Below are 12,471 nucleotides of genomic sequence, written 5' to 3'. Positions count from 1 at the left end.
CCCAAAAATTCTCAGACCCCAGAGGGTTAAATGATCAGCAATATAAATCATGTAATGAGCTCACTCTTCTCTTTACAAGACTCTGATTGAACTTCTGCTGTTGCAACAGGCCCAAAGAAAGGATTTTGAAAGGAGTGGGAGTGTTTTTCCCCATCTAGTAGTTTTTTTCCCTTCCCTATCTAGTAGTCAACTGTATAAAATTTCATCTGAGTTTGTTATCCTCGAGACTGAGAAGAGATGGGGACTACTTTTCAAATGTCAAACCACTAGGTGTGAAGTGATCAGCGATCAAGGAACTAATTTTCATTTGGGTGAAAGTGAGCTGAAAAGTGCCTTTGACCAGCTTAGTCCAGTCTTGCAGGAAAAGTTGTGGAATCATCAGATCAAATTCACCTACAATCTCCTTATGCTCCACATTTTGGAGGAACATGGGAGAGGGAAATCCGATCTATCAAGGCTGCACTTCGAGCTACTTCAGGAAGTTGTAACAGAAGAGGTCCTAACAACTGTATTGGTCAAAGTTGAAGAAATATTGAATTCTAAACCTTTAGGATAAGTCTCTTCTAGTGCGCATGATTATTCTTAAATACCTCAGGATCTGCAGCTGACAGTTTGGACTCTTCAGTCCATCAGAAATGAAGTTGACACCAGAGTCCTGTAGGTCATTGTTACTCAGATCCAGCTCTCTCAGGACAGAGTTTGAGGATTGTAGAGCTGAAGACAATCTGTCACAATGCTGACCTGAGAGATTACAGCAAGCAAGACTGAAAGAGCAGAAAACACACATCAACAGTCAGATCATCTACAGACACACATTAACATTGTGACCGTCTGACTGTACTTTATCCATTATATGTTCTTAAATACCTCAGGATCTGCAGCTGACAGTTTGGACTCTTCAGTCCATCAGAAATGAAGTTGAAACCAGAGTCCTGCAGGTCATTGTTACTCAGATCCAGCTCTCTCAGGACAGAGTTTGAGGATTGTAGAGCTGAAGACACAATTTCACAATGCTGATCCGAGAGATTACAGCCAGAAAATCTGGAAGAGATGAAATATTAAAATAAATAAATAAAACAATAAAGTACAGTGGGTTTCCAGTTTTCTTCCCTCAGGAACGTAGGATGACATGATCTGAACACTGGATCACAATACAATGAGCTCCTGAGAGTGCGATAATCTGATCACTTTATCATTCAGATTAATATCTAAAATCAGATGAGCTCCTGACTGTTTTTTTTTTTTTTTTTCAGCTAATGAATATTTAAAATTTTGCAAAATGTAGTGAAGTTTTCTGAGGGTATAAAATATAAAAGTTTTGAGAGACTCTCCAGACAGCTGTGCATTCATTGCAGTTTTTTTTTTTTTACTGGATTAAATCTTTATTGCTAAATTGTTAATTTGATCAATATTTTTAGTTTCCCACTATTTGTTGGATCAGTTGTATTAGTTTGAGTCAATGGTGTTCACAGACGCAGTAACTTGCTTTGCTTTATTTTGTTTTATTAACTTCAACATCATTCAACATCACCCAGGTGAAAAAAGAACATTTCAATAATGTAGTTAAAGTACTCTATTTTTGAGAACCATTTTTGTACTTAATAAAGTAAAAATTCTTCTTTCTACTTTTTAAGATCATCTTAAGAACATCTAAGTTTACTCAACTGTGCGATTTTAAGACACCATGAAATATGAACTAAAATGTGCTTTTAATATAATATCTCTGTATTTAGTTACAACGAAAAAACTTACGGAAAAAAACGAAACTGGCACCGCGTTCGTTCCGTAAGTAGAATAGGGAAGGCGTAGGACATTCAGCGTAAGCGTTATGAAGAATGCGGAAGCGGAAAGTACGTTCAAGGCGATGTTTTGTTTTTTAAAGCATAAACGGTTGTATTTTTTTCGAAAATGACCGATTGTTTCGCTAGATAAGACCCTTATTACTCATCTGGTATCGCCATCTGGTATATTTAAAGCCTTTGAAGCTGCACTGAAAGTGTAATATGGACCTTCAATCTGTTGGTAGCCATTGAAATACACTATATGGAGAAAAATCCTGGAATGTTTTCATCAAAAACCTTCATTTCTTTTCAACTGACGAAGGAAAGACATGAACATCTTGGATGACATGGGGGTGAGTAAATTTATCAGGAAAAGTGGATTTAAAAGTGGATTTATCCTTTAAAAATTTTCAGGACATACTTAATAATATCAACTGGATGGAAATTACCAACATATGTGATGTTGATACAGCATGGGATTGTTTTCAATCTATTTTCTTGAAAATACTTGACAAGATAGCACCATTAAAAGAGACCAGGATTAAACAAAGATCACAGCCTTGGATAAATAATGATATTTTGGACACCATTTACTTGAGGGATAAAATCTTAAGTGAGTTTAAAAGAACCAAACTGCCTGATCTTTTTAAAGAATATAAAGTTCTTAGAAATAAGGTTCAGCGAATGGTCGATGAGGCGAAAAAGGAATTTTTTTTATGTCTAAAATTGAGGAGCATAAAAAGGATCCCAAGAAATTATGGTCAACTCTTAGGCCTTTGGGGATAAAAGAGAACCCTAAGCAAAAACAAGGTAAAATAGGCCTAGATATAAATGGGTCCATATGGTATGATAAAAAAGTGGTGGCAGATACTTTTAATAGTTTCTTCACAAAAATTGCAAGTAATCTGGTGCAGAAGCTTCCATCTGCGTCAGGTGTTTTTAGTGATCCACAGAGGGTGCATAAGCTTTATGAAGAAAAGGGAGTTCAGCCAAACACTTTTTATTTCAAACAAGTAACAGAGGAGCTGGTACTAAAAAAACTCAAAGGCCTAAATCTTTCTAAGGCTACTGGGTTTGACAACATCCCTGCCAGATTTCTTAAGGATGCTGCTGAAATAATCACTCCTGTCATAACTTATCTTATTAATTTATCTATTGAAAAAAAAATCATTTCCCCAGTAATTTTAAGGTGGCAAGAGTGATACCTTTATATAAAAAGGGGCCCAAATCTGAGCCTGGAAATTTTCGCCCTGTATCTATCTTGTGTTCAATATCAAAAATTGTGGAAAGGATCATTTATGAGCAAATAGACAGTTATTTAGCAGAACATAACCTTTTATTTGTCTTCCAATCAGGTTTTAGAAAGGCCCATTCCACTGATACCTGTCTGCTTTATCTTACAGACTTTATTAGGAAAGAGGTAGAAAAGGGGAATTATTGTGGCATGGTGTTAATAGACCTTCAAAAGGCCTTTAATATGGTCAGTATGATGTCCTTTTGAACAAACTAAAAGCCCTAGGATTTTCTCCTGCATCTCTTCAGTGGGTGAGGTCATACCTGGTGGGCAGAGAACAGGTGGTAGATGTGGAAGGGTTCTTGTCCTCACCACTTAAATTAACTTGCGGAGTTCCCCAGGGGAGTATTTTGGGTCCTCTTTTTTTTCTATTATATGTCAATTATATGTCGTCAGCTATAAACTGTAATTTGTTTTTATTTGCAGATGACTCAGCTATTCTAGTCTCTCATAAAGACAAATCAGAGGTTAAAAGGCTGCTTAGTTTAGAACTCCTTAACCTCAGTGTTTGGCTAACAGAGAACAAGTAGTCTATCCACCTTGGAAACAGAGTCAATTCTTTTTGGGTCCAGAGATAAACTGAAAAAGGCTATGGGTTTTAGGGTAGTCATAGGTATTGTTGAAATTACAAGAATATCCAGCCTCTTAGATAGTAAAACATTAAAAATCCTGGCTGATGCGCTTGTTCAATGTCATCTTGACTATGCCTGTACATCTTGGTACACAGGCACTACTAAAAGGTCTTCAAGACAAGCTACAGATCTGTCAAAATAAACTGATCAGAGTGATCCTTAAATTACACCCTAGAACTCATCTTCTTCCTGACCATTTCTCAAGTCTTGGGTGGCTCAGAGTGGAGGAGAGGGTTTCTCAACTTAAAACTGTGTTTAGTTTATAAGATAAGAAATAATCTGGCACCCAAGTATTTATGTGATTACTTTTCAAAAATTAGTGAACGCACAATTACTGCACCAGGGGGAGTTCCACAGATTACAGGCCCTGCCGCTTTAAGAGCTGTGTGGGAAAGTACTCTTTCCTATACTCTGCAGCTGTCTTGTGGAATGGTTTACCTTTAAACCTTAAACTGTTGAGCTCTTCCTATTATCATTTTAAATCTTCAATAAGAAATTATTAAACTTATAAAGAGAAAAAAAGAAAAAAGTAAGGAAATAGAAACCCTTGAAGTAGTAGGAATACTGTGTTGACTACTTGTGTGTCTGCTTGTCTTTTGGGAATTGTGTTTTTATTCTGTGTTTTTGGTTTATTTTTTTGTATTTTTTATGCTTCCTTTCTTCATTGTCCTCAATGTTGTTAGTACATGTACTGTTACTCATCTTCCATCTTAAGGACCACAATGGAAATAAGCCTATGGGCTTTTTGTGTTTTTATCCTTTTGAACACTTCATGTTGATTGTTGTTGTTGTTCAATAAAGTATTCAATCAAAGTCTAAAACAGGTCCAAACTTCGATTAATTATTCCACGAAAACAAGAACGCCAGTCCTGATTCACCAGGTATGAGCGGAACCATGGCCTTTCTTTAGCTTGGTGTTCTCCGAGTCGACACATCAATCAACATGCTAGTTCCGCGTCACACTTTTCTTCCGCATCATGTTATAAACCTTTGTTCCCATATCAAAAATACAGAGTAAATATGACATGACATGCATACAAAATACATGAAAAAATAAAAATAATGAAAAACAAAACATCATTCATGTATTCAATCATATGCAATAATCAGCCTTTACAATGTAAAAGACTTCAGACTGCGGAGTGCCAGTAAAAAAAGAGAAAGTGACCGAGCTCCTGAAAAAAAAGAATAAATGTCGGCAGGGCTTTTGAAAGAGGCGGCGTGACCAAAGGGAGATTTTTGTGCTGGACAGGTTAAGACATTTCAATTGTTCACTGGGTAATAAGGTTACAGTAGCACACGTTCTCACTTAATCCATAGTTATGAATAACGATAATACTAACTACATACACAGTCATGCAAAGTTGATGTTTTTAACATTAACAATTCGAGAACAAAGTGTAATGATTTGCACCATTGGCAGCGGGATTGTAAAACTTTTTTTGAGTTTGTCAGAACAAATGTGGATGACATGTTACTTCTTCAGATGACATTTTCTGGTGAAACTTCTTATTTTTGGACATACAAGACGTTGAATCAGTAATAGCGATGTACAGTGAAGATCCACACTGGTGCGTTGCCAATACTCCTGACAACTTTCACTTCGGATATGGTCTCTCAGTTACAAAAGGATGTCGAAAAGCTATCAAGCAGTGTCCTGCAGCTCACAGAGAAATGTACGGACCTGGAAAGTCGCAGCAGACAGTAAAATCTGCGCATTCTAAATATTAAAGAGGGCGAGGATACTGGGCGCAAAGCCACAGACTTTATTGCACACCTGCTGAAGAACACGCTCTCGTTGGAAACATTACCTCTGATCGACCGCGCTCACCGGTCCCTGAGAAAACGCTCTGACAATGCGTCATATCCCCGGGCCTTCACTGTAAGGATGTATTACTTTCACGACTGGCAGGACATTATCTGAAAAGCAGCTCAGCTCAAGTCCATCACCTATAATGGAGAGAAACTTTATACTAATACTTTATACTTTAAACTAATATTCCCTGATCTCCCAGCAGCCATACTGAAACAGCGTGCCTGTTTTAAGCTAAGGATCTACTTCGAAATCGTCCAGAAGTCCGTTTCGGGTTTTTGTACCCGGCGAAGTTACAGGTCACATACAACAGAGAAGAAAAATACTTCACGGATCCGGTAAAGGTGATCACCTTCGCAGAGCAGCACTTCGGTAATGGTAACGTGTCGACATCATAAGCTCTGCTTATGGAACTTTATAAACAGACTAGTCTGGTTTTTAGCGTGGATTGGACATTTATAATTAAGAGCTACATTTATTTTTCTTTATTCATATTTTGACGTGATTTGTATTATATACAATGCTTATATGCTTCACGGTTCGAATTAGTGAAGACTGAGCTGCCTATGTGTGCAGCCGGACATCCATAACACCAATAGGAACTGTTCACTGAGCTCCTCCGTTTTTTGTTTTTTTTTACAGTCAAGTTTACTATTTCTTGGTAAATTCAGTCCTATCACTCTTCACTTTCATCTAAAGCAAGGGGTGCCGCTGTTTTAATAAGAAAAGGAGTCCCATTTAAGCATAGGGCTACGATTGCAGATAAGGAGGGACGATTTATCATAGTTGCGGGGGAAATATTTTCAACGCCCATAACACTTGTTAATATTTACGGTCAAAATTTTGATGATCCCCGCTTTTTTCAAAACATGTTTTCCCGGATTTCTGATATATCACTTACTAATTTAATTATTAGGAGGGGGGGGGGGGGTTAAATTGTGTTCTGGATCCATATTTAGACAGATCTTCTGCTCAGCGTGCTCCCCATCTAAAACAAGGGACTTTCTTAACATGTACCTTAAAAATTCTAATGTTGGTGACGTATGGAGGCTAGCCAATCTAACGGGGAGAGATTACTCCTTTATTCACACATCCACAATGTTTATATCCATATCGATTATTTTCTAGTTGATGTGAAGCTAATTCCCTTCACATTTAATGCCACCTATCATAATATTTTAATCTCAGACCATAGTCCAATTACATTTGCTCTAAAATGATCAGAAATTGCAACAATTCCACCACTGTGGCGGACAGACCCCTATCTATTAAAGGACATAAAATTCTGTGAGTACTTGCATACACAGCTAGAGTTATTTTTTGAAAACAACGATCAACTGAATACTTCACCTACTCTCTTATGGGACACCTTTAAAGCATATTTACGGGGCTGTTTTATCTCCTTTAAAGGTGCAAAAAATAAACAAAATACAGCTGCTTTACAATCTTTAGAAAGACAACTTAGTAAATTGGACAACGAAAATGCTATAAAACCTTCTTTAGAATTGCACATGAAAACTTAAACTTAAATCTTAGATACCAATACAATCAGATTATATCTGAAAAATTTTCAAGATCTTTAATGTTTATGAAACAAAAATATTTTGAATTCGGCGACAAGCCACACAAACTTTTATCTAGACAGCTATGAAAGCTTTAAAGTGACCGTACAATTCATCAGATCAAATCAGAATCCAGGGCTTATTTATTATCCCCTACAGAAATTAACAATCGATTTAAACAATTTTATGAATCACTGTACACTAGTAATACAAATGATGATCCCTCAACTATGGACACTTTTTTAAATAGTTGCAATCAACCAACAATAGACCAAAAGGATAGAGAATTTCTCGGAGCTGATTTTACATTAGATGTATTACAGAACACCATAAAGTCACTTAACCCTCTGGAGTCTGAGGCTGATTTGGGGCTTGGAGAAGTTTTGACATGTCCTGACATTTGTGCTTTTTTCAGTTGTTCATAAACATATAAATGACAAAAGTGTACACTGTATTCAGCACAAACTAGGCTACAATAATATGTGAGGAACATGTATGTACATGTTTGTGTTTTTGAAGGGATAATGTTTATGCGTGGTCATTGAAAAAACAAAAAACTTAAGTCACTGAAATAAGGCCAAAAAAAGTATATTAAATCTGTGTTCACAAGACTTCTGGGTATTGGAGGTTGTAGACTAGAGTTTTTGCTTCAAAATTATGTAAAAATTATGCTGCCTACTCCTTCATATAAAACAATATATTGATTTAGTTTTTGTAAGACACTTTTTGTCAAGAAACACAGTATGCGTGGAGGCGTGAATCATCATGAATAATGGGCCATTTACACCTGAGAAGACAAAAGAATCACATAATAATGACCTGAAATGACTTGCATATTAATGAGGCCTTTCAGTCAGGTAGGCTGTGAAAAAACCCCTCTGTAATAATGTCTCAGCTCGTCATAAACAGCAATACTGTGAAATATTATTACAATTTAAAATAATGGTATTCTATTATATTCTTTAAAATATAATGTATTTCTGTGATGCAAAGTGTCTGAACAATTATGTTACCTCTATGGCATTTCATATAGGCTTTTAGCTTAAAAGCATGCACATTTGGAGAAATATTGATGGATTCTTATATATTTATGTCAATTTTCTATACTGAGAAGTAATATTTATTGTCATCACTATGAGTGCTGGATACTGTGTTTTCAATTCATACTTGCAGCCGGAGGGCGCTCTGTACACCTTTAGTCCACAAATCATATAAAGAAGAAAAGGAACTAGGAACTAACGGCATGTCTTCTAGAGATCGCTAACCATGGCTTTAACATCCTAATAAACACTTTTCAAGACAATAAATACACGATTGAGACGATGTATACATGTATTGCCTCTGAATTTGCGTCTGAATAGCGCTGGCTCCGTGGGCGTGGCCGCATTAGCGGGTAATGAGCTGAATCTCGGACTTCTGACATGGCTCTCTTTTCATACAGATTACATAAACACAGAATGTTTGTTTTCGATTTGACTTACATGATTTAAAACCTGACATCTTAACGTTTCTTTAGACATAAGTGTCTTTTTTTTTGTCATTAGTATTCATAAGTTACAGTTCATTTTCTGAGAACTATCAGATTGGACTTCGTTCAGAGGGAGAGGAGAGATCACAACATTGTGTTTTTACTCCGAGTGTACACAAATAAAAGAAGACATTCTATAGTTTCAATTGATATATTACTTATGTCTCTATGACAAGAAATGACGAAGTATTTTAAGTCTGTTTTGCTGAAATGTGAAAAAAATCCTGCAAAACGCGCCGGCGCGTTTTCGGACCTCAGGGAGTTAAAGGAGGTAAATCACCCGGCCCCGATGGAATAAAGGTATATAAAACATTTAACAATCTATTGGGACTTTATATGCTTAGAATGTTTTCCCAGGGTCTGGAGGTGGGACGATTGCCTCAGTCGTTTAATGAAGCGGTAATCACAGTCCTACCCAAGAAGGGCAAAGATCCAGAGGAGGTTGGGGGGTATAGGCCAATTTCTCTCAACAATGTGGATCAAAAAATTTTAGCAAAGACATTGGCCACCAGATTTAATACACTTTTAGGAAAACTAGTCAATCCTGATCAGACAGGATTTGTTTCAGGTCGAAGTTCTTTTAATAATCTTCGTCGTTTGTTATATAATATTTTATACTCTTCCCAGACTAATCAGTCCGATCTGGTGATTTTGTCTTTAGATGCCGAAAAGGCATTTTATCAGGTAGAGTGGCCGTACCTCTTTGCTCTGCTACAGAAATTCCATGTAGGAGAGAAATTCATCACATGGCTCAAAATTCTATATAATAATCCAAGGGCACGTATACTCACAAATATAATTTTATCACCATCTTTTGCTTTATTTAGGGGCACGCGTCAGGGTTGCCCACTTTCTCCCCTTCTTTACATCTCTCCAAACCTAGAAATGTAGGGGGTCTTGCCTTTCCTGACTTCCGCTGCTATTACTGGGCAGCTAACCTCAGAATTATTTCAATAATATTAAATGATAAAAGCGGTCAATAAGACTGGCTAAGATTAGAACAGGACGAATGTACCCCGTACGATCTTGGTGCTGTGATTATTTCACCAAGAAGCTGTAAAAAAGAAATCTATAGAAATAGCCCTGTCGTTAGTAGAGTCATTCGTATTTGTAAACAAATTAGAACTCACTTCAGGGTGGAGACGTTACCCTTATTAATTCCCATAGCTGATAACCCCTCTTTTATACCTTCCACACTAGATAAAGGTTTTCAGCAATGGAGAGATGCAGGTAAGCGATTTGTATCAAGAAGGTACCTTTATTTCCTTTGAAAAAATTCAGGAAAAATACAAACTTCATAGAAGTAATTTTTACAGGTTCCTGCAAGTCAGGAACTACGTACAATCCTATTTAAACAGGTCCACAACAATTAGCCCTTCATGTCTTGACACCTGCCTTAAGGATTATTTTGGTAAAGGGAAAATGATCTCCTGCATCTATAATACTCTCCAGGCCTCCCAATTACCTGCCACATCTTCAATCAAAGGATTATGGTAGGAAGAATTAGGGTCAGAAATTTCCAATGAGTTATGGGCAGATAGCTTGGAAGAGATTAATAGATGTTCTATAAACTCCAGACACTGCCTCATCCAGTTCAAAATCTTGCATAGAATACACTAATCTACGACAGAATTATCTAGAATATTTCCCGGCGTCTCTTCAATATGTGACAAATGCAGGACGCCAGATGCGACCCTGCTTCACAGTTATGCATTATGTCTTCGAAGCTTCTGGTGCAAGATTTTTGGTGTCATCTCTGAAATCACTGCGCAACATATTGATCCAGATGAGTTTTTAATCGTCTTTGGTGTTTCAAGACATGAGCTCTGTCTGTCCAAGTCTCAACAACGATTTATTTTCTATGGACTTTTAACAGCCAAAAAACTTATTCTAACTTTCTGGAAAAATAAACTGCCACCTTCTTTCCAGCTTTGGCTTGACGAACTCACAAATGCACTACATTTGGAGTGTATACAGCTCTGTCTAAGGAATAAGAGACAATTTGCTAAAACTTGGGATCCCTTTATAAGATATTTAAGGGGAGAAGACATAAGAGGAGACCTGGAGGAAAGGGATGCTGATTAAACTTGAGTTGGATCTAAGATCCATTCCACTCCTGGGTTTATTTTTTATCTTTTTTGATTTTTAAAGTAATAATAATTACTTACATTTATATAGCACTTTTCTGGGCACTCAAAGCGCTTTACATATTAAAGGGGGAATCTCAACCAATGTGCAGCATCCACCTGGATGATGCAATGGCAGCCATATTGCGCCAGAACGCCCACCACACACCAGCTGATTGGTGGAGAGGAGACAGAGTGATGAAGCCAATCAGTGTATGGGGATGATTAGGAGGCCATGATGAACAGAGGCCAATGGGCAAGTTTGGCCAGGATGTCAGGGTTACACCCCTACTCTTTTTGAAGGACATCCTGGGATTTTTAATGACCACAGAGTCAGGACCTCGGTTTAACGTCTCATCCGAAGGACGGTGCTTTTTGACAGTATAGTGTCCCCATCACTATACTGGGGCATTAGGACCCACACAGACCACAGGTTGAGCACCCCCTTCTGGCCTCACTAACACCTCTTCCAGCAGCAACCTAGTTTTCCCAGGAGGTCTCCCATCCAGGTACTAACCAGGCTCAGCCCTGCTTAGCTTCAGTGGGCAACCAGTCTTGGGCTACAGGGTGATATGGCTGCTGGCTACTCTAGTAGTACTTCAGAAGTACTCCTCCCTATGTGGTGCGTATAAGGCAGATGGAGAGGCGGTGGGTTGGTGGGTGGCAGAATGGTTGGGCGGGTGGGTAGTTTTGTTTTAGGAGTTTTCTGTATGGTGGAATATGTGCATATGTTATATGTACAGTGTATACTTAGATGATATGTGCATGTATAGGAGCGATTATTGGTGTACACGTGTGTGTGTGTGTGTATGTGTATGTGTATGTACAAATATGTATAGTTAACTGCATAAGAAATTATAATTTGGTTGTTCGGTTTTTTTGTTTGTTTTTTTGTTTTTTTGCATATGGAAAATTCGGAGGAACTTCTGATATGATTTTTGTTAAATTATCTGTAATGTATATATCCTCTAATAATAATAAAAAAAAGAAGATAATTCCACTAATCACTGCAATTGCAGGTTTCAAACAGAGATGGCGACAGAGGCAAAAATTACGGACTGTAGCTTTAAGCTCTTTTAAGTGCTTGTTTAAAAGTCCCAAAATTATATGTAAGGGATAATCCACGGCTAGCCATGCATTAAAGGATTTTAATGCACGACGTAGAAGCGAAGAACCACCCGACACGAAGCGGAGTTAAAAACAAGTTAAAGCTGTAACTGATGTTTACAATGTAATTTTTTAACAGACAGGTAAAAATGACGGTTATTTTCTTAGGTTACCGCTTAGTTCTATTTGCATATGCCAGCCCATGTTCAAGGCATTAGACAAGGGTAGGCAGTATTAACGTCTGGATCTGTGCACAGCTAAATCATCAGACTAGTTAAGCAAGCAAGAACAATAGAAAAAAATGGCAGATGGATTGATAATAACTGACATGATCCATGATTACATGATATTTTTAGTGATATTTGTGAATTGTCTTTCTAAATGTTTCGTTAGCATGTTGCTAATGTACTGTTAAATGTGGTTAAAGTTACCATCGTTTCTTACTGTATTCACGGAGACAAGAGAGCTGTCGCTATTTTCATTTTTAAACACTTGCAGTCTGTATAATTCATAAACACAACTTCATTCTTTATAAATCTCTCCAACAGTGTGTAATGTTAGCCCATTAGCCACGGAGCACAGCCTCAAACTCATTCAGAATCAAATGTAAACATCCAATTAAAAATAC

At 37.4% G+C, this 12,471-nt stretch overlaps 2 protein-coding genes and 1 pseudogene across 2 annotated transcripts in view; all 3 read right to left on the bottom strand.

Annotated features, from left to right (window-relative positions):
- Window positions 1–12,471, bottom strand: part of LOC125243939 (gastrula zinc finger protein XlCGF57.1-like) — an 848,513-nt gene that overhangs the window by 818,265 nt on the left and 17,777 nt on the right. The gene's annotated exons all lie outside the window — the stretch shown is intronic.
- Window positions 1–12,471, bottom strand: part of LOC125260627 — a 32,337-nt gene that overhangs the window by 14,548 nt on the left and 5,318 nt on the right. Inside the window, exons 2-3 of the mRNA XM_048179413.1 lie at window positions 868–1,041; window positions 591–764 (exon numbers count right to left, since the gene is read on the bottom strand). Of these exons, the coding sequence (XP_048035370.1) occupies window positions 591–764; window positions 868–1,041 (348 nt within the window). The remainder of the gene's footprint in view (window positions 1–590; window positions 765–867; window positions 1,042–12,471) is intronic.
- Window positions 11,204–11,320, bottom strand: LOC125250788 (annotated as a pseudogene).

Source organism: Megalobrama amblycephala, linkage group LG1 (genome assembly GCF_018812025.1).
Source record: "Megalobrama amblycephala isolate DHTTF-2021 linkage group LG1, ASM1881202v1, whole genome shotgun sequence".
Lineage (NCBI taxonomy): Eukaryota > Metazoa > Chordata > Actinopteri > Cypriniformes > Xenocyprididae > Megalobrama > Megalobrama amblycephala.
Note: the sequence above shows the minus strand (reverse complement) of the source record. Positions and strands in the feature narration are given on the sequence as shown.